This window comes from Lepisma saccharinum, chromosome 24 (genome assembly GCF_977018435.1).
Source record: "Lepisma saccharinum chromosome 24, izLepSacc3.1, whole genome shotgun sequence".
In the NCBI taxonomy this organism is placed as follows: Eukaryota; Metazoa; Arthropoda; class Insecta; order Zygentoma; family Lepismatidae; genus Lepisma; species Lepisma saccharinum.
Window position 1 is genome coordinate 17695462 of NC_139252.1, and position 22332 is coordinate 17717793.

General features: G+C 40.2%; 1 protein-coding gene across 1 annotated transcript; it reads right to left on the bottom strand.

Moving 5' to 3' along the window:
- Positions 1–11992: 11992 nt before the first annotated feature.
- Positions 11993–18295, bottom strand: LOC145978121 (uncharacterized). The gene is made up of 4 exons (XM_083110560.1): positions 18261–18295; positions 16576–16993; positions 13692–13945; positions 11993–12165 (listed from the first exon to the last, which is right to left on the bottom strand). Exons 1-4 carry the CDS (start codon positions 18293–18295, stop codon positions 11994–11996), a joined length of 879 nt encoding a protein of 292 aa, XP_082966686.1. The 3' UTR covers position 11993.
- Between the last annotated feature and the right edge of the window lie 4037 nt (positions 18296–22332).

The following is a 22332-nucleotide window of genomic DNA, read 5'->3' on the forward strand; positions in this document are numbered from 1 at the left end:
GTGTGATACATGGAAGGGAGAATTTGAGGTTTGTTAAACTTATAAGCAGGGAACGGTCCATACCTACTTTTTTTGCTACGTCCTGGACGTATGCTATTTAGAAATCTTTGCGTTGAATGTGCAGGACCTTAAAAAAAATGCTATAGGACCAGTGCCGGATCTTCAAATTTTGCCCCCCCCCCCCCCGCAAAATATTACCAAAGTTTCCCTCTTCTCTACCTACCTACCTTTAAACACACACACACCCATCTATACATATGTATATTACACACACACACACACACACACACACACACACACACACATATATATATATATATATATATATATATATATATATATATACATACATACATACATACACCCCCACACATATATAATATATGTGCGTAATTCTTGATCTTACGTTGACAAAGTTTATTATAAGGGCCTAGAGGGTGCAAAAGTCAACCCCTATAAAAAGTAAAGGAGTTAGGCAGGACACAATTGGTCATTATTGAAACCCGGGGTGGGTTATCTAAGGTCGGAATTTTTTAGGCTTTCCCCGCATAAAGCGGCTCTGGGGCCCACCCAGCCTCAAATCAAATGATCCCCGGGGGGATGGGGGTAAAGGCGGCCGCAGCTTGGTGCTGATCACATTACCTCCAATATGGCCGACATCGACAATGTGTGTGGCCCACATACGCTAAATGTGCCTAGATAGCATTGTGCTATATTCACAGGCAACTTTACCTTTACCTGTATATATTGTATTCGTTTCTGTACCCCTGAGTACCTACGTTTATTTTTTACATACGCATATACGAACCCTCTATGCCAATGGCTGAAGGCCCCCTAAAGGCTTAATTGTTTTTAATTGAGGGGGTTCTGCGTTGTTAAACGCTGAGTTTCACAGGCAATTAGAGGGACAGTAGGCGTAGGATACCAAACAAACATGCGGGGTGTTTTTGGACGGAATTCTAGTTACAAATGTAGTTACAAAACAGGGTCGGTATTATTCCCAGCCTCCAACAGTGTAAGAGCGCGGGAAAATTCCAACAATACCTCCGTTTGATTGGCTGTTTCGAGTGCCTGCTGTAACGAGTAGAAAAGGCAACCCTGTCAGTGGCCAATCACATCTCCTATTTATATTTAACAGAACAGTTAGGTGAAAGGGGAGGGTTTGCGCCGGGAACTACAACTGCTCCAGTACAGAGGCTGTTCATCAAGGAGAGATTTGAGTTTTGAGGTTGAGCTTTTTGAGCACACTTTATGCAATCGGGACCTGACCTACAGTTTAACACTAGAACGACGGGAGCTGTTGTTTTGAACCGCTTTCAATTTTCTTTCCCCTCCCCATTTTTTTTACTGGGCAAAAATTCTGGAAGAACTTGACTTTTCATTATTTTATATATGGTCATAATCTGTTTTTAAAATTTCCCAAAACTATACTCCGAGACGGCTCCACCATAGGAAGGGAATTGCGTGGAGTGGGGGGAAAGCGACTGAAGTTAGCAGCCTTCCCATTAGCGTCTACTGCTTCGCTTTAGCCAATAGATTTTCCTCGCTTCTCTGACGCTATGCGCGGCCTTGCTCCACAGTTAGCTGGTACAAGGTATAGGGCCTGTGGGAGGTCATTACCCCAGAACGACGACGAGCGGTCATTTTGACCGCCATAAGAGAACCATTGGATAACGTTTCATTGCACACTTATGTTATTGTTATTTTCGACAGGTGCTCTCGCCCCCGCCCCCCCCTCTCTCTCTCTCTCTCTGTAGCATGTTTGATTGCATGCAACGATTGTTACCTAATTGTTGGTCGCAGCTTTGTTTTCCACTTATGTAATTGTCGCGATTGGATTCCTTTGTTCTTCGACTATTCATTCACAAGTCAGTCCTCGACTTGATATGATGTCGCGTCACGTGGGTTGCCTTCGCAGCAAATTGGGCGGTTTCTCGAGCAATCTGAGGAAGAAGGAGGGTTCTCGAGGGTAGATTCAGGGGTCAGATCCAAAAAATATTGTGTTATTTTCTGTCACCATCTTCCGATGAGCAGGCAGTGGTGAGTACCTATACGACATGGCCATCGAGACAGCGGCAACAACGTCTTCTTAGGGTCCAGCGCAGATATTTCTGCCGTGCGATGCGCGAAACAACTAAAGAAGCAGTGTTGCTAATGGAGCAGATAGAAAAATCGCTGCAGTCCGCCGATGCACAGCTGTTACGTACAACAATAAAATTAGAGAATTCAGGTCTATCTAACGTTGAGTTTTAAACGTCATGCATTATACCAGGACTAGGATTAATATGTACTAACAAGTGGCTTTGTATGTAGCTACATACATATGGACTAAAAATTCGCAAAATATGAACTAACACATAAGTAAAATTACCAAAAATGCTGCAAATAAGACTTCTTCATACGATTCCTTATTTGAGTGATTTCAAACAAAATAAAAAAATATATATATTATTTTTCATTGCATTAATGCACTGGTGGCGTTCTAACTTTTCAATCTCAAAACCCGTATACACTGGTATGAAACTGCAACGGCAGATAATAGCATGCCAACGTGTTAAACCGCTACAATTGCACCATAACACTCCTCCTCAAGCAGTATTATTATTTCCTCTCTGTGATCGGTTGCCTTTGTTGTACATTTACAAAGGATGCCGGCTTCCACAACAATAACAAGTACATTGAGTTTGGTTTGAGTTGTTTTAAGTCCACTTTATGCACTGTAAGGCTAATCGGGACTGGACCTACAGTTTAAAGTGGGATCCGAACCACTTGTGCCTCCACCGGGTATCGAACCCGGGTATAATAACAAGTACATATACTGCCACTAGACGATAAGCTGCGCGGCTTTTTCTTTTGTTATGAACCAGGGCCGGCGCTAGTCATTTTTTCTCCCTGGGAGGTGGCGGCAGATGCCGCTCTATTTCGACCCCCCCCCCCCCCCGGTCATTACGCAGCAACGGAAAATTGAAAATCAATATATACCTAACTAAAACATCAAAATATGAAATAAATAATGAGACTTCTTATGCTATTTCAATACTATTCAGCGCAAAAGAATATCTCGCTCGATCACAGTTTTCAATAGGCTTATTTTTTTCTTCTCTTCAAATTTTGCCGCTCTGGGCGATGGCACGGTTCGCCCTCCCCTTCCGCCGGCCCTGCTATGAACTTGGTCACCCATCAAAGCATGGCAATTTTAACACAGAAAACAATATGTATCGCATTAAGCAGCAAAAATGACAGCCTCCTCTATGCAATTTCTACAAGAACACGTGCCGGAGCCAGAGTTGAAATGATGTTGGAGCCACATAATTTATTTATTTTGAATAATTCCAAAATTATGAAATATGAACAATTTGTTGCTGCTGTTCGCTGCTCTCTTGCCAAAATGCTTTATTGGGATGCTAACACCATGACTGGCTTCCTCCTTCATGAACTCGTGCACGTTGCTTAGAATTTCCCGAGCTTGGCTATGCAAGGTTTTTGATTTCAACTTCGACAGAACTGGAGGCATTATGGAATTTAACGTTAATTAGCAAACACACACTTTTACATACACACACGCAATACACGCACACAACGTCAAACCGGTCAAATACTTAGTATAAAATAAAAATATGGTGCTTCCAATCCAACAAAACTCACCGCCACTTTACCTGCCTTTCCCCTTCCGTGACAGAAATAGTGCTTCATTATTACAGTTGGCAACACTAGTTACTAGCTAGCCAATGAACATGCACTGCATAAAAGAAGCAACCACTACGCCGTGCTATATTGCCACATTACCGTCCCTGCCGAACGGTGGGAACCGCGAGCTGGAGCGCTATTCAATTGTTTTCTATGATGTTTGCGCGAGTGTGTCCAGGAATGGAATGACAATATGGCAACAATAGCGAAGGTTTTCGAGCAGGGTAGAACACGTGATGCTCAGAGAGAGGGAGACGAAACGAAAATTCGTTTCTACGCAACGACAAATTTATGTGTGATGCACTCTACATACCGAAGAAGAAACAGGAGTTGCTAGGGCATGATGTGAGGAAGACATGGTTTGGAAGAGACACTTCGGTTTGGGAGATCGTCACAGGTAAAGATCCCGTGGCTGGCAGAAAAGCTGCCATGAATGTACTGAAGAACAGGGTGGTCCTACAAGCTTCACCAAAAGAAGTATTTGTGAAGAGAAGGTTTCAAACGCTTTTCGCCTACATTTTGATGAAGCCATGTTGCGTCTAATTCGGAGGTGTACAGAACTAAGATGCAAAACGTCAGCTTGGAACAAACGAATGTACCTTAACTTTGGAGGAACTGGAAGCTGCAATCTCTCTGTGAGGTTTTCACTGTGCAAGGGGAATATTAGTCAAGGATCTGTAGTCTCATAGCTGGGGAGTCAGCTTCTTGTCAAGAGATCGCATCAAGGAACAATCGAAATACTTTGCGTATCGATGAAAAGACGTCTCGAAAGGAAAGACTAAAGACCGTCATGCAGTGCTGACGGAAGTTTGGGGAAAAATGTAGAGTGTGTGTAGAAAGAAAGTAAAGTACTCCCCTGTGCTTTGCACCACGCCGTGAAGGCGTATAGGGGTGTGGAATTAGGGCCGCACACTTTCTTGAACACGGCCGAAGTTGGGGTGATGTGATCAACACCACACTTCTGGCCGCCTATACCCCACAGAGTTTCCTCCAGGTAACCACATTATACGATGCTGGGTAGGCACCGGAGCCGATTGAACAGGTGGAAAAATTCCGCCGATGATCAAACATGGTAGGCAGACGCCCAGACGACTGTGTAGAGAGTGCAAAAATAAAAATGGAATGTACTACAATACAATAAAATGTTTTTCTCTCTTCATGCTGTAGCTTTCATTTAAAACCTTATGGCAGCCAGAATGACTCCCTCCGTTGTTCTAGGATGGTTTATTTCCTCGTTGTTCTAGTGTTAAGGTGCGATCAGAAGCATTAGGTGCCTCCAACGGATATGGAACCTACGACCTCTTCGTGACAAAGCGACGACATTACCACTACGCCTCGGGGAGAACCAAGCCTGCCTTGGTTATCAGGAGCAGTTGCATTTATGATGTTTGCACCAATAACCTCCTGAGGCGTGGAGAGAAGGTTCTCCATGGACACTTTTGGGATGTAACGATCACATTCAAAGTTAATGGGACTGTTACAACCCAAAAGTGTCCGTGACTGTACAAGCGCCTACTCACGGACGACTGGAAGAACTTCACAACAGAGAACATTCAAATGCATATGATGCAGTATTTCAAAATATGATACAGATTTTACATGGACAAATTCAAAGAATAGTATTCATTTCATTAGAAATACTAACTTTTGTATGCAAATTACATCTAAAACCAGTTATTTCATAAAATTATTATTAATTAATAATTAGGCCTATTAATTTATTATAAGCACCTAAAAGTCTTAAAATTGAGTTAATAAAGTCCTATATCCCTCATTTTTATTCTTCTTATAAGAACCCAGTGTTTTTTCACTGTTTCTTTTTTTTGGCTGCTTTGTAGTGGGCGGCACACACAATAAGATATTTCGTATATTTAGAACATTCCACACTCGAAAATAGCAACTTGGGGCATTTTTTGGTGCTTGCATTTACCACTCTGTTTTTCCTGAGTTTTTAGTGTTTTTATTTGAAAACGTTCATCTTTCAGAATTTCGGAGGTGGCCATAGCCTCTTCAGCCCACCTCGGCGTACGCCACAACAATTAAAATAGGACATTATGCATTTACTAATTCCGAAGAAAGCTAACCACTTTTAACACTAGGACGGCGGAGGATCCATCCAATACCCCTAGAACAGCGGAAAGTGTAATTTTGACCTCTCATAAGAAATACATTTTAAAATTCCAAATTATTTTGAAATGGGAATTTTATTTCATTTTAAATTATTTTCTGTGTTTTATGTATTATAGTCAAAGTGTTTGGTGGTTTGTGATACATTTTGATTACAAATGATAATGACCAACAACTGAACACTTCAGAATACGGAATATTTCACTACGATGCGACATGTTCGAAGACGTTCTTCCCGGTCCAAGAACACTACCTATATGACAATGTACATGTAGTGGGAACATGCTCATGACAGAACCGCAACCGAACGCTGATACTGCAGCACACATAAATGAAACTTTACAGGAGTCAAATTGACCCCTTCCGTTGTTCTAGGAGTATAATGTGAAATTTCACAGAAATAATTCATATTGAGTCAATCCATATGAAGTCATACAACATGGTTGCTTGACCATTTTTTAAAAAGTTTATTTTTTGTGTGGTGTGAGCCTAATATGTTGACAGTTCAGAACCACTGTTATTTTATTTTTACCATCACCGATTTGAAGATGGCGGGCATTTTTTTTTTATCATGGCGCGCGTCATTTTCTCCATTCAGGCGCTTCACCAACATTGCATGGTTACATGCTGCCATTTTCCTCGCAATAGTTCAGCACCCCCTGGCGATAGAAGTTTGAAACATTCAATGGAGAAGCGGGAAAGTCTTATAAGTGCAATGTATGGCTGCTCAAAATAAAAAATGCGTTTACAAGGTAACAAAGAAAAAGAAAAATATAGGAAGCTTTACTTTTCAGCACGCCCTCGTATATATATACTTTATTGTAGATCCATTTCAGGATTGCAATATTGTTCATTGACATTCCAAATTACGGTTTTCAAAATGTTAACAAAAATGTTAATAAGAAATTAAATTAGGCATACCATATTTAAGGCAAAATATTGAATTTTTCACGAGTTTTGTATCTCTTAAACCAATTGAATATCAAACTTAAAATTTTTACTGAAGTTACTTATCATAGAGTACTCTATTGTGAACAAATTTCAGATTTTTAAACAACTGCCCATTAGAGATATTTAACCCTGAACTTGGAATTTTTTAACAAAAAGTACATGTTTATGACCCTGTAGAAAAAAATAATTAAAATCTCAAGCTTCAAATAATTTTGACATACTCTATTAGTACACAGGTACTTGCATAAAAAAATTCAAGTGTCAAACAAACTGCCTTCCTACCAAAAAAAATGTCCGAAAATGTCATTTTGAGCGATTAAAATACACAATTTTGACCTTAAAATTTATTATGAAGGAATAATATTTAGAAAAATACACAGAAATATAATTGTAGCCTATAATGTGCGTAACATAACATATTTTATCTCATTGTCGTAGGACTTACCAGATCTGAGATAAAAAAGTTGCCGCTGATGCTTACGAATGGAGAAAATGACGCGCGCCATGATAAAAAGAATGCCCGCCATCTTCAAATCGGTGATGGTAAAAATAAAATATCAGTGGTTCTGAACTGTCAACATATGAGGCTCACACCACACAAAAAATATTTTTTTAAAAAAATGGTCAAGCAACCATGTGGTATGACTTCATATGGATTGGCCCTATTTTGTAGATTTCAATATACCATCTTAAAAAGGACAAAGAATTATGAAAAGTCACGAAATTTCGAGGAAAAAATAAGGTATCGGGATAGTTATTAAAGAACATTGAAGGTAGGGGTCATTTTCACCCCTCCAGCCTTTGTAGTATTAAACGTTCTTTCTTATTGTTGAACGCACAGCAAAGTTCTCCAACATGTGATTCTTTCTTACTTCTCGACCACCTGAAACTAAAATATGAGTACACTAATTAATTAGACACTACTCTATCATTTGTATCCAGAAAGGTTATTTTACGTCGGTTCTCTACATCTTGGTTTAATCTCGTCGATGAGGATGAATGATGAACTGATGAAATGTATGATGGGACAAAAACAGCATGGTGCACTGTTCGAACCTAAAATTTTCGTTACATAGCGTGTTACGCTGAGGCCAGTTTAATTCATAAAAAGTAAAATATTGCAAATGGATGAGATTTACTATTAACTTAAGCTTTTGCATAGAAAATGAATTGATACTAATTGTTTACACAATTCAACAGTAAGGTTCGAATGGTGTGAGAGCATTTTATCCAGTTATAGTGCCTAACTGGCACACAAGATACGAGTTCAATTCTCGGAATGTTTTTCAAGAATTTTTCCCTCTTCGGACAAGCAATTCGCGACTGGCAAGAGGATCAAATATATAAAACGACAGGCCATACATCAAGAGAATCGAGGAGAAATTTCGACTTTAGTTTTGAGTGTTGTGCATGAATACAATGCAAGGGACATGTAGGAAATCGCTCTGATTATTACAATGGTTTACTGATGTTGTAAGTTTATTTTACATACCTGCATTTTAGATGTTAACGGTTCTTATATAATGCAGCGACATAGAGAATTTTATACAATTATTTGTTAAGTACATTTTAAATATATATTATACTCCGTAGAGGAATGATACATTAGAATGTTAAGAGGAAGAAGACACATTGTCAGGATATATTCTGTTCTGTTGATTTGCATTATGACTGTAATGTGTGAGTGAATGGGAAAAGCACGGATTGCGGTTAATAAAACCATATGCATAAACAACATAAATAATAATTATGAAGCCATTGTACACGTCACTCTATATGGATCATTTCTTCAAGTTTCATCATTTGAGGCTAAAAGTGGTGGGAGCGTGGATATTAAATTTTCTTTATTCATCCTTCTTACTACAGAGTCATTCCATGTGAAAGTACACAAACAAGGTTAATTTAATTTTTATTCAATTTATTTATTTATTATGTATGAAGTTAAAGGAAAAACTATGCAGAATTTGCAATTATTAATTCAAACGTTAAATAACATATTGTTTCAAACCTATTACTTTTTATAGTAGAAATGAGATTTTATGTGTGGTATCTCCCCTTAATTTAGTTTCATTACCACCAGAAAATTACAGGGTGATTTTATATACATGGCACCATTTGTTTTGTGTACAGAAAGTAGAAAATGCAGTATGTAGATTTGATATTGGTGTTTTCAGGAAGAAGAGTGTTTGGGGAATGTGGTGAGAACCATATTCGAAAGCATCGTTGCATTGTAGCTGCGACCACACCTATCATTCCACAAAACAGGATGGCGCACAAGTTCAGATGAGCTGTGCAGAATAATGGTGCACCCATATGTAACCGTTGCTGAATGTTGTTGTTGATCCTTCCACCTGCTGGTTTCTACAAGATGACGCGAGACCTCACACGGCAACAATAGTTCTTGATTATCTTGAGGAGATGTTTGATCACCGTGTGTTGTCTAATCGTTATCCCCAAATGCACGGGAAGGTGTTTGAATGGTCACTAATGTCACCGGATATGACCCCCTGTGACTATTTTAATGGGCTTACCTTAAAGACAGAGTATTTCAGACTAACCCTACAACAATTCAAGAACTGAAAAAGGCCGTAGAAGCAGAAATATTCAATATTTCTGAGGACACATTAGCAGCAGTGGAGAGCAATTTCGTTGTCAGGTTGCACCATGTCCGTGATAGGCAAGGGGCAGACATTGAACATATTGTTGTTTAAACTCCCAAGTCTGTAGAACATTCCACTTAAGTCTGAAAGGTGTATGACACGTAGTTCGTAAATTATAGCTAATTCAAATGGTTCCATGTATAAAAAATCACCCTGCATTAATTCCAATTTCGTTCTAATTGATTGTTTCTATATCTTAAGCTCTGAAGTATCATACATCATTTCTGAAACAGACTTTAGTATGAAGATTGTATTTATGATAATTCTCACAGCCTTTTCATTGTTCCATAATCCTACAAAGTAAATAGTGAGCATGATGTCACCCCGCCACAGGCAAAAAATGTTTATAAAAAAAGTATGTAGTAATATTTTATTTAAACTAAAAGCATCTAAATGTCGACTAAAGTTTGCTCTCTGAAAATAAAATAAAATTGTTTCAGTAAATCCATATATGAGGCGGATCCAGAAAGTAAGTTTCCCGAATGGCCAATAGATAGAAGGCCATGCGTTGCGAAAGGTTAGTGCGCATGCGTGAGAGATGAATGACGTGGCAATCGTATGCAACAGGCAGCACTCCACGAGAACTCACAGTAGCACCGTAGTAGCGGTTGAAGATGGCGGCTTTTATTCCATCTCCCGCCGAATGTGAAGTTCTGTCGGTGATAAAGTTTTTGAACGCACAAGGCATAGCACCTTCGAAATCCGTCGTCAGCTGTCTCAGGTGTATGAGACAGACATCATGAGCAAGCAGATGGTGCGTTGCTGGTGCAGGCAATTTTCAGAAGGTCGGCAAATGTCCATGATGAGGAGCACAGTGGGCGGCCCTCCATTGTTATGGACAACCTTGTGGAGCAGGTGTGGCAGCGCATTGTGGAGAACCGTCGCTTCACGATTACGGAACTCCGCAGCAATTTTCTGCAGATTTCTCGCTCCTTGTTGCACGAAATCGTTACGAAGAACCTGTTATTCCGGAAATTGTGTGCCAGGTGGGTGCCAAAGTAACTGACACCCAAACAAAAAGTAAAACGCATGGGAACAGCATTGACATTTCTGCAGCGGTACCATGATGACGAGTTTCTGAACCGGATAATCACAGCGATAAAACGTGGGTGGCACACTTTACTCCAGAAACCAAGCAGCAGTCTATGCATTGGCATCACATTGGATCTCCACACAAGACGAAATTCGAGCAGACTTTGGCGGCGCGGAAAGTATTGTGCACGGCTTTCTGGGACAGACAGGGCATTATGCTAATCGAGTTCTTGACCAGAGGTGAGACGGTGAACGTTACTGTGAAACACTACGGAAGTTGCGACGCGCCAATCAGAACAAGCGGCACGGGATGATAGTGCCGGTGTTGTCATGCTGCACGATAACACTCGGCCACATACAGCTCAGTGCACAACAGACCTTCTGCAGGAGTTCCGCTGGGAGGTATTTGACCATCCATCCTATATCCCGGATCTCGCTCCCAGCGATTACCATATTTTCTTACACCTCAAAAAATTCCTGTCCGGTTAGCATTTGCAAAGTGACGAGGAGGTGAAGACGATTGACACACACTGGTTCCGATCGCAGGCGGCAGACTTCTACGACACAAGGTTAGAAAAGTGTTATCCCACGGTACGACAAATATCTCAATTCCGGTGGGGTTTATATTGAAAAATAGTTGAACAATTGCTGTGTCTGTTCCAATAAAAATTTCCATTGCAATTGCTTTCTGTTGACAATCTCAGGGAAACTTACTTTCTGGACGTGCCTCTTATTTCACAAAGTTTTCTGAAAGACTGTGGAAGGTCCTAAAGTCATGTCATGTTTCTGTAGCTGAAAATTGAGATGGGGGAGGAACTTTCACGAAGGAAGATGAAATTACATGAATTGGTAGAGTTATATATTTGAAGGTGCTAAGACAATAATTAAAGAGTAATGTAGATTTGTTAGAATGTCACACCCTTCACGTATCTGAGTTGAAATAGCAACTTGCCGACCATGTAAGGAAATCATTACAAAAATGATATCAATTGTGTTCGAAATGTAGAACAACAAAACTCTTGTATCTTAGTAGTAAATATTAACCTTGTTCAGCGGCCCTTGAGACTCAGCGCCTAGGAATGTTGCTTCTCCCCGATCCCGTCAGGCTCTGGATGCTTAGCATGTTGAACCCTTGCACTGTTCAACGTGAAGGCGATAATTTTACTTGCAAGTGTAACAGACTATTAAAATCCGGATACTTTTCTGAAGCACCAGCTTTTATTGAAATGACAGGTCGGATGCTAAAATAGCTCTTTCAAAATGGTAGGCTATTAGGTAGTCTAAAGTTTTGTTTCCTTCTCTTAGCTCTGAACATTATGATCATCTCTCTCAAATGTTAATATTTTTGTAATCCCGGTGGAAAGCATGTACTCACTCATTTCAGGTGTCCCGGGCATCATCATTCACGCTACGACGCCAAGGGCACTAGGTTCGAATCCCGGTCAGAGCATGAATATTATTTCTAATTGTGCCTTCGTCAATTTCAGAGGATATACTTAAACTTAAACAAAAAAGTAGAAACGTATTTATCGCAGATCATTTATTGTTATTCAGAAAGTGTTCAGGGTTGTAGAAGTAATCGACTTCACATTTAGGAAATACGATGTCACAGTTGGCGTTCCCCAGGCCAAGGAGAGAGGCTTTCAGGTATTCTAGCAGACGGGAGGTTCCTTTATTCAAGTGCCCTGCCACCCAACTAATGCCGAAGCTGAAACGAGAATAAACGACGATAAATCCATCTTAATTTCCTGTAAAGAGGACAAATAATTTGCGATACAATAAATTCAGGAATAAAAAAAGTAAAGTGCTCCCCTGTGCTTTGCACCACGCCATGAAGGCGTATAGGGGGTGTGGGGTTAGGGCCCAACACTTTCTTGATCTCGGCCGATCTGGGGGTGATGTGATCAGCATCACGCCCCTGGCCGGCATTATCCCCCAGAGTTTCCTCCAGGTACCCACTTTATATGACGCTGGATGAGCGCCGCTTAAACAGGTTGAAAAAGTCCCGGTTCTCTCCGCCGGGGATCGAACCCGGGTTTCTCGCATGGTAGTCAGACGCCCTAACGACTGAGGAATATCAAAGAAAAACTGAGTTATAATTTAAGGGTTGTTAGCAAGGTACATTGATTGAAATCGCGATTTGAATCAAGATCTAAATAAGGTGATTTTTTTTAAAATCACTTATTTGAATCACTTTAATGGAATAATTGATAGAATAATGTACATAAGGATTTTGTAGATATCATATTTTTTTTGTGAAAGTACATTAATATCGTAATCATGTAATGGTGTTTATTTATTAGGCTCTAAGAAAGGAAACAAAATATATAGGTATACTGATGATGTGAAGCTCAAACGAAAGCTAATGTAATATGTAAACTGTCAACACACTCTTCATTTAAAATTCAATAATTTTTATGGGCAAAAATAGCAAAAATCTTGTGTAGAATAAAATACAAAATACTAATTATGTTAAACCGTAAATAGTGTAATTATCATTAAACTGTAAATAAACATGGCAACTGATATTTGCAAACTATCATTTTAAAAATTGCCAAAATTCAGCTATCAAGACTATAAAAATATTTTAAGTTACAATTATACAACATCCAGAATGTTTTATTTTCACTGGAAGAAAAATTACTGAAATTATTATAGTTTTATTAAAACACTCAACAAACATTTCCCTAGTAGGTTAATATAAGCAGTATCAGAAAGAGAAAGATGTATATTTACATATATTTTTTTATTTGCTTTTATCAAACTGTTCATATATTTTACAGGGCCGTTTACCAGAAAAAGTCTTTATTTTATCTATGGTGCGAAAACCATGCAAGCCATTTTAATCGTGTTTTAAAAAAATAAAGAAAGATTTAAATTTTAAGAATACAATTTTAAAAATCATCAAAAATATTTTTTTAAATAAAAATCATTATTTTTATCCACCCTGGCTTTCTTACTAACAGATCGTGCTTATCACAGCTTCATCTGAAACAGTGTTTGCAAACGTTTTTGAGAAATGTATTTCTTGATTGTAGCTTCAGCTCATTTCAATGATGTCGTTACAATTTTTAGGGTAATAATCAGCAAAAGCTCAAAGAAATTATGCTCGTCGCATTATCAGCAGCTATCTTAGAAAAGGCTAGTTAATAATTATGCTGGCTAATGTTTTCTTATCTTTCCACTTTACATTTTTATAATTGCAAGTAATTGATGTGTGGAACGCAAACTTACCTAAAGACTGGAATCCAAATTTTCTGTGAGTCTTTGATTGATTTCGACCACCTGTTTCCGGTGCAGAGAGACTTCCTGAAGCACTCTTCGTTGTGGTGGCGCTGGAGGAAAGCGTCGATGGAGTTCAGCACGTAGAACGCCATTCGGTTCAGATTGTCGTCGCCTTCAGTCTCGCTTCTCTTCGTTCTTTCGTTGAGGATTGATTTCCCTCCTGGAACCGCCGTCATCACCATCGTCGTTGAAGGATACGGCGTCTGAAAGATTCATAATCCTTACGCAGTGAAAGTAGTCCGTCCCAGGGAAGTTACTTGGCGACTTCAACTGCGTTGTTAAAGGTAGAGGAACCCATAAATTCTAATGGTTTCTATTGGGTTCCGCAACAGGACCGGAACCTTTTTTCTCGCACAATTTAAATTCGGTCCAAGTTACGTATTGTTTCTGAATCGGATTTAAATGCATCCGGAAAAAATGTTCCTGGACCGAATTGAAAGACTTTACAGATAAAAAGGTCTTTTAAGGTTCAGAACCCATTTACGCTTGCTGATGGTCTCTCCTGGACCGGAATTGAATTAATTTAAAATTCCTGCACCTTTAACAACCCTTGTCTTCAAATGACCAATGTGAATTAGTCTGAACCACAGAGAAGGAAAATAAAGGGAGGGAGGGCAGAGAACGTCTGTGTACTGATGCTGGAATTCTTCTAATATAGTGATTTTCTGTGGGTCCGGACACACATTATATGCGCCTCTGTTTAGTACCCATCAATACAATAATTAGGGTTTTTCTTTCCCTGACTGAACTTTCATCAAGGCTTTTCCCCCACTTAATCAGAGGGCATGCGCACGCATGACACAATAATCCTACGCGTAATATTCTTGCACAGCTGCCGTTCGATCAACCGATAGAATTTCTCAGAAGCTACGTGTACTTCTTTACATTGACTTCGATCTTATATGAATATAAATATACCATAGATAGATATCCGGGAAAGAGCAGAGGAAAGCATAACCTTGTGCACAGGACACAAAAATTGGGTCATCCCGGTTGCTTACTCTATCAAAAAAAATAGTCTGATCTAGTTTGCATGGTTTCAAGCACACGCGTTGGATAAGGAAATGTGTCCAATTACTCCATAAAAATATATTATGTAAATACATGTGTTACGTTTCAGGTCTTCTTACTATAAATAAGCTTACTCCCTTTTGTGGAAAAAAACAAGACGTTCCAGCCTATCATGAGACCACCTCAGAAGTGCGATGCATTAGGTCTTTTATAAAAAATGTCAATCTTACACAGTCAGGAGTCCATAAAACCGCTGATGCTATTTGCCACAACCTGCACTCACAAAATGAAATTCTAGTTCGAGATAAAGTGTCTTTGATTACACTAATAAAGTCACACATTTCAAATCAACTTATATCGACCACCGAATCAATAAATCACATCACCTATTGCTCTCTCCACGAAAACAGTCCACTCAAGGTCGGGGTTTCCCCTAGCCTCTTCCACACCCGTGGCCCTCCAGGGTTGCCACACTTCTAAGTTGCTCGGTCGACACTTCGTGCGTTGTACGTATGCGGTTGTTTTCGTCGTTGAAATTGTTGCTTATTGGCAACAATGTAGGTGAGCGGCTTGACCTTGACTGGACCGTTTTCATAACCAAAATTGAAATTTTAAGGTTGGTCAATAACCAGTGGAACAGGTTACAAAATTCTGTCAAACAAATTATGACGTCACACACTGTGACAAAAGTGTTTCTTTTTACAATTAACATATTACACATTTAATAGCTATTGTAAAATATGTAGAGGTGTAACACGTGATATGAATTATGTACCCGATATCCTCTTGGTATGGTATCAACGCGTTCCAACATCATTAAATAGAAATCCTTTCTTGTACTTTTCTGTAGCCTTTCCACAGTTTAATTCTCGGTACTTATGAGCACCTTAGAGGTTACGAAGAGAGAAACAAAAGGCACACTTATCTAAGTATTGTTCTTCAGAAAAGTGTGTTTGTAAATGAAAGCACAAATGTGACTAAACACATCGAGCAAAAAAATCATGAATGAACAACAACCATGGAAATAAATGCACAGACTTATTATTTGTCTTGAAAGGTTTGCTGTCCTTACAAGTACATAAACACAATGATAAACGTGACGTTTCAATGTGATTAAAAATTCCCTGTTAAGTGCTTCTTTTACGATTTTTTATGAAAGGATTGATTTGAAGCTAATTCCTGTGGAAAATAATTTTGTGAGTGTTTTAACAGGGGAGAGTCAAATGTAAACCTTAATTATTTTTTTTTTTTTGTTCTGTAGGGTTGCACAAGTTTCTTGCATTTTAGCACAGACCTATTGTTGACTGTTAGTGCGTGTATACTTTAAGAAGAATAAGTCTTTGGGATCCACGTGCAGTCACTTATGAGCCACTGCGAAGGAATTTCCCAGCCTGCGAACTGAGGCCATTGTCGACCTTTCTCCTCCATTAGTAAACTTACTGGTGTGGTGAGCATGCACAGAGACACTGAATTTTCATTTGTCGAGAAATTTCTATACGTTTTAGTCTGACAGAAACCACTCCTCTATACTGGTGCATAGAAAATTGCGATATGAAGCTCACTTAAGCAGTGTTGCAACTTGAGGTCGTTTTGTAATTAACAGTTGATACCTCATGTAAATGAGAGCTGTATACAGTCTGCCTTTTATTTATTTATTTATTTTGTTTACTTTTAAGGTTTTCAATTGACTCTTGTAATGTATGGCCTATCTTGTGTATTTAATTCGAGTCCTCCCCTTTTATCCCACGGATGTCGTTCTTTACAGATTATACATTAGTATGTATGGAAAATGAAAGGAGTAAAGTAACTATTCTATGCCTACCATCAAGTGCATGGCCATATTCATCACGAACATTCCGAAGGATAAGAAGGCCAAGGCCGTCAATGCAAGATCGAACAGGTCCTTCAGATTAAACTTGAGTTCCCCTTTGGAGCTGCCGCCTGCACTGTAGCCTCCGCCCCCTCCTCCTCCTCCGTGGTAGCCTCCTCCCCCGCCGCCGCCGCCGCTGTAGCCCGTGAAGCCTCCCCCCGAGTGGCCTCCGCCCCCGCCGAAGGAGCTGGCCCCGTACCCGCTGCCACCGCCGCCACCGAGTTTCCCGAACCCCCCTCCTCCCACCGAGTAGGGGTTGAACGGCTGGTGCGTCGCTTGAACTGCGTATCCTGTCACCTCGCCATCGTAGTCAGGGTAGGAATCCGAGAGACTCTCGTACTGCTTGTACAAGTCTTCCAATGTTGCACTCCTGAAAGCAAATTCATGACATAATACGTTTATTACAAATTAAAACACTTTTAATTTCCCGTTAATCTAAAGGGTGTAACTAGGCATTGAAAATTTGCTGTAGTTTTTGTAATATTTAAGCAATCTCAATGAAGTTTTCTGTACCTACAGTGTGTACAACATGAGACTCCAACAATTTAAACAAATATAGTGGAAAGGAAAATTTGTATACCATCATTACTATACTAGAAAATGATAAAGTGACCCATAAAGTTTTCCGTTTAACTCACAAAACTCACAAAATCAAGTTCAGTGCACTTGCACATGGGCGCCTTTGGTGGCACGAAGAATGTCTAAACCTTTTCCTGGATGCCGGGATTTCAAACAGACCGTGTCCTTTCACGGGCCTCCCCGATGGCGCAGTGGTAGCATCGTCGCCTTGTAATCAAGGGGTCCCGGGTTCGAGACCCAGAAGAGGAACATAGTGGTTCGGATCCCACTTAAAACTGTAGGTCCAGTCCCGATTAGCCTTACTGTGCATAAAATGGGCTTAAGACACCAAATCAACAACCGTGTCCTTTCACAACACTGTCGGTCGCCAAAAACTGATCACACCACTTCTATATTTCTTAAATGTCGGACTGTCCTTATTGTACACACGACGAAAGTTTCGTTGAACTTGAGTAATGGATTTTGTTTACCACTACACAACCTGTGAACGCTCGTATGGAATCGCCATTTTAGTAACAATAAATTGTTTTAGCGACACTGTGTAGCGTGACTTACAACATTACCACGTTTTTTTCTGCTTCTGCTCCTATTGAAATCACAAGAGGCTTTAAATGAAATAAACTTTCAAAATGTTGGAGTCTCGCGGTGGACACGTTGTTTTGAATAGGATTGCATATGTACCAGCTCAGAATTCAATGTAGGCCCTGGTGGCATCCACCAGCCCTCCAACGAACGGAGATGCAATCCACAGTCTTCTGTAGGAATTCCTTTGGGACGTTTGTGATAACATCTCGAATCCCTGCCTCCAATTGTTCCACATTGCTGGGTTTTGACTTGTACATTTCCTCCTTTGCCCAGCCCCACAGAAAAAAGTAACAGGGCGTGAGGTCTGGACTTCTGGCAGGCCATTCGTGAGATCGTCGTCGTCCCAGCCAACGTCCCGGAAAATTGTGGTCCAACCAGGCCCGTACGGTAAGTTTGAAGTGTGTCGGCGCGCTGTCTTGCATAAAACAAGCTCACCAATGTTTCCCTAGCAAGATACGATGGGTCAAACGTACTTTTGCAGCATTGCCAGGTAGCGTTTGCCTTTCATGGCGTCATGCAGAAAATATGGACCTACGATCCTATCGGCTATCATATTGTGAAATTCGTATGCACATATGTAATTCTATTCCTTAAAATACATGTACAGAAAGTTTCATTGAGATTGCTTAAATATTACAAAAACTACAGCAAATTTTCAATGCCTAGTACACCCAGTACAACCACAGACAAAGAAGTATACTTCTTTGTCTGTGGTACAATTGTGATAATATGCATTTCCTACAAAGATAGATACGTTAAAGTTGTCAATCGAAATAAAATTGCAAAAATAATCCTCAGTTAAACTTTATGCATATATGTTACGAAGATGGCCGAGGTGGAGTAAACAGTGGTAAACTGGTAAGATATGCGGAAATTGTAATGGCTCTTGGCAGGCAATGGTTTGTGTGATACATGGTGTGTTAACTCGAATATCGTTTGACTAGCTGTTTGAAGTTCGGCAAAGAAGAATAAGAACTCTACGTGGACAATGTTGCAGTGGGATGCATAAGTATTGCTAAGCAAATTGTCTACGTGGTGCATTTTATTTTACAAGTCAGAGCTTCAAGAATTCCAACAAAATGCCGAAAAAGCTCCTGACAACCTCTGCACAAGGACGTCGGAACTTATTTCGAAGTGTTCACAAATCCAACAATTTTTTTTTCTAAATATATTTTCCTATTGTAGAGATATGGAGACCATTAAACCGAGAAAACCTCGTCATGTTAATATTCACACTTGTTTATTTCCTGAACTTGTCCGACCAGCGAGTGATCCCAAGAATGCGCTAGCTTGTAACTTCCGTAAAACAAGGAACTGGAAAGGCAAACGCGTGGATCTAAACAGGATCTACCGCGTTTGAAAGGTTTAACAACCTTTCGACGCCTAGAATGATAAAAGCAAGCTCCTACCCGGAGCTCGCTCTCTTTTGATTCTGACACTCATCGACGCTACATGGATAACTAGTCCGATTACTTTACAACACGTTACACTGCTAACTACGACGATGGAACACGGAGTTACCGCTGCCTAGCATGCTACAAGGCGCAAGGGATCGCTTGGCTTGGTGAACTGAGGGTCGCTGGATAGAACCTTGGAACTATCACGATTCGGTCTGCGAGAAGCATTAGGACAAGACAACACACACATCTACCAGGTATGAACAAGCGTGAATAACCCTTTACACCAACTTTCCATATCTCTACCCTCCTAACGGAGCAGGTTCAGCCATCAGATATTATTAAGCTCTACCTAAATGTTTAAATGAAACTTCCCTGTGACCTCAGAGCCCAGGTAAAACGGGCTTACAACATGGTGGAGGTGCTTCAGGCCCTTTTTTTGCAATTAAGTACCCTCCTGTACGAATTGCTTTACATTAAATTATTCCCTCCTACCCCTCCCTCCCACTTTGGGAGCATTTTTAAAGTAAATTTTTAGTAACTCCAATTCATACTCCCACAGTACGCTTAAGATGCGTCAGACCCAGTGACAATTTTGTGTATTACCCTATGGAAAACAACCCCTCTTTTTCTTTTATGCCGAGCCCCCCCCCCTTTTTCAACAAAATCTAGTTCTTCTGCATAACATGTATTCAAGCATCATTCACACAGGAATGAGAACACTTGCTTATACTTATTTGACCAGCGATATATTAATGACATAAATAACTGTATACCCATACTTTCATTTGTTCTTTGGTCAGCACGACGAACCTTCGTTTATGAATACGTCACAGATAGCGTTGCACGAACACCTAGATTCCTCCCTCGACCAAATCATAGAGTTAGCAACCGCAATCACGGCAAATCCAATAAATTCACGACCTTTAACCCCAATTCCCTCCCCTCCACTAACACGGTTAAGGTCTGCTAATAGAAATTACCCTCAATTTGTCCTTGGACTAGCAACACCCGACAGAAACCGATCCCAACCCTTGGCGAGTACCCCGGCTCCCGTTTCAACTTCCTCTAACACTGTTAATAATTCTGGTAACGTAGCTGTACAAATTTCCACCACTAACATGGCCACCCCAATCCCCACTGCATTATACCCGGCACCATTTAGCGGAAATGACCCTAAGCACATTGACTCATTTTTCCTCAAGTTTCAAAATGTAGCACACGCCGCAGGATGGACGGAAGCTAAGCGTAAAGAGATGTTACCTTTATTTTTGACTGACACCGCTTTAACTTATTTTCATGACATACAGAAACAACCCAATTTTGTAGACTTGACATACACCCATATCAAAGACAAGCTAAGTACGCTATTCAAGGGATCATACCTGTCAGCAGATCCTGTACAGATAATACTCCAAAGAAAACAAGTGATAACCGAACCCATCCATACCTATGTTATTGCTAAAAAGGCATTAGTCCAGCAATACTTCCCGAACGCCACTGAAGAACAAACTCTCTCTTACATCATCACGGGACTGCGAGCCAAATACATTGGCTGTTTAACCAACAAGCATTTTGCCAGAACAGAAGAATTAATTGCCCACCTACAGAATTTCGAACGCCAGCAGTCATTAATTAATTCCCGTATGTTGGAAGAGAAATTGGAAATTGATCAGGCAATCGCTCAGGCAAGCTTACCCCAGACACTCACCCCGTCACCACTTCACAGCTGTTCGCATGCACAGGTCTATTCCCCCCTCCCCAGTAATCCATTGAACCCGAGTCAACAGTTTGTACCATACAACCAGTGTCCGTCTCCTTTTTTCCCACCATCGACTCATCAAGTCCAAAGTCTACAGTCCAATCCCGCTTCCGTAAATAATTCCCACACAGTGTATCAAGGAATGTATCATGTACCGAGTTCTGATAGTGTCCGCTGCGCGGCGCCACCAGCCGTAGCCACAGAGAAACACGCTCCAAATGCCGCCTCTGGTGACGAAATAAACAAACTTTCGTCACAAATCTCGACTTTAGCTCTGCACTCAACCGAAGAGATGAACGCGAGTTCTCTTTTCAATCTTTGCTCAAATGTACTGGAATTTGCGAAAATGGCTAATCAAAACGCACATAACAGAGGTTTCAACAAGGGGAATACTAACTCTTCCTACAGAGGTAATTCGAGAGCTAATCACAGAGGTAACTTTCGATCGAACTCACGAGGCCAATTCAGAAGTAATAGTAACAAGAGGTTTCAACGTCGAGATCAGGCTAATCGCGACGATGCAAATACCTCAGCCTGCAAGTTTTGCGGTCGTTATAATCACGAGAGCGACAACTGCTTTTACAAGCCACAACGAGAGAGTAGTTTAAACTGAAATCGTCTTCGACTTGCAGGAACGAAATCGAAGATAATACCAGATTAGATAAAGTTCCTATAATTGAGAGAAATGGCCTATATTTTATTAATAGTAGCATACAAGGAAAACAGGTAGATTTACTTATTGACGTGGGTTCCCAAATCTCAATTTATCCTTCCCACCTTCTCCCTACTGAAAGAAAAACATACAAGGTACAATCCACAATCCAAGGTGTGTCCGGATCGAAACTGAGTGTGTCTGAAATTGTAGTTCTTCCTATCATAATTGGAAAGCGTAAATATTCGCACCCATTTAGAATAGTAGATTCAACTAATGTCCCTCCCCTTTTAGGAAATGACTTTTTACGAACGCAGAGGTGCGAAATGTCGTTGAAAGACAATACAATAACTATTTATCATTTAGGACGTACTCCAAATTATAGTATTTTAAGATCAAAGTAGAAGACTCACCAGCTGTCGCATGACATATTTACCCAAATTGAGAATGTAAATGTGTATGAGGGAAACGCTACCCTTTCAAACACAGTTCAGTTAAGTCCACGATCCAAGACTTATATCAATTTGAACATTACCACTACGACACCTAATACCCATAAGCCTGTACTTTTTACACCATCTGCTTCCCTTATGAGCCAGCATCCAGTTGTCCTTCCCAATGATACAGTAAATACTCAGTCACCTGTCATTCCCAAAGACAACCCTATAGAAAAGACTAATCTTGACAAGAAAGAAGATGATGATGATGATGGCTTATTCTTTCATCAAGTATTT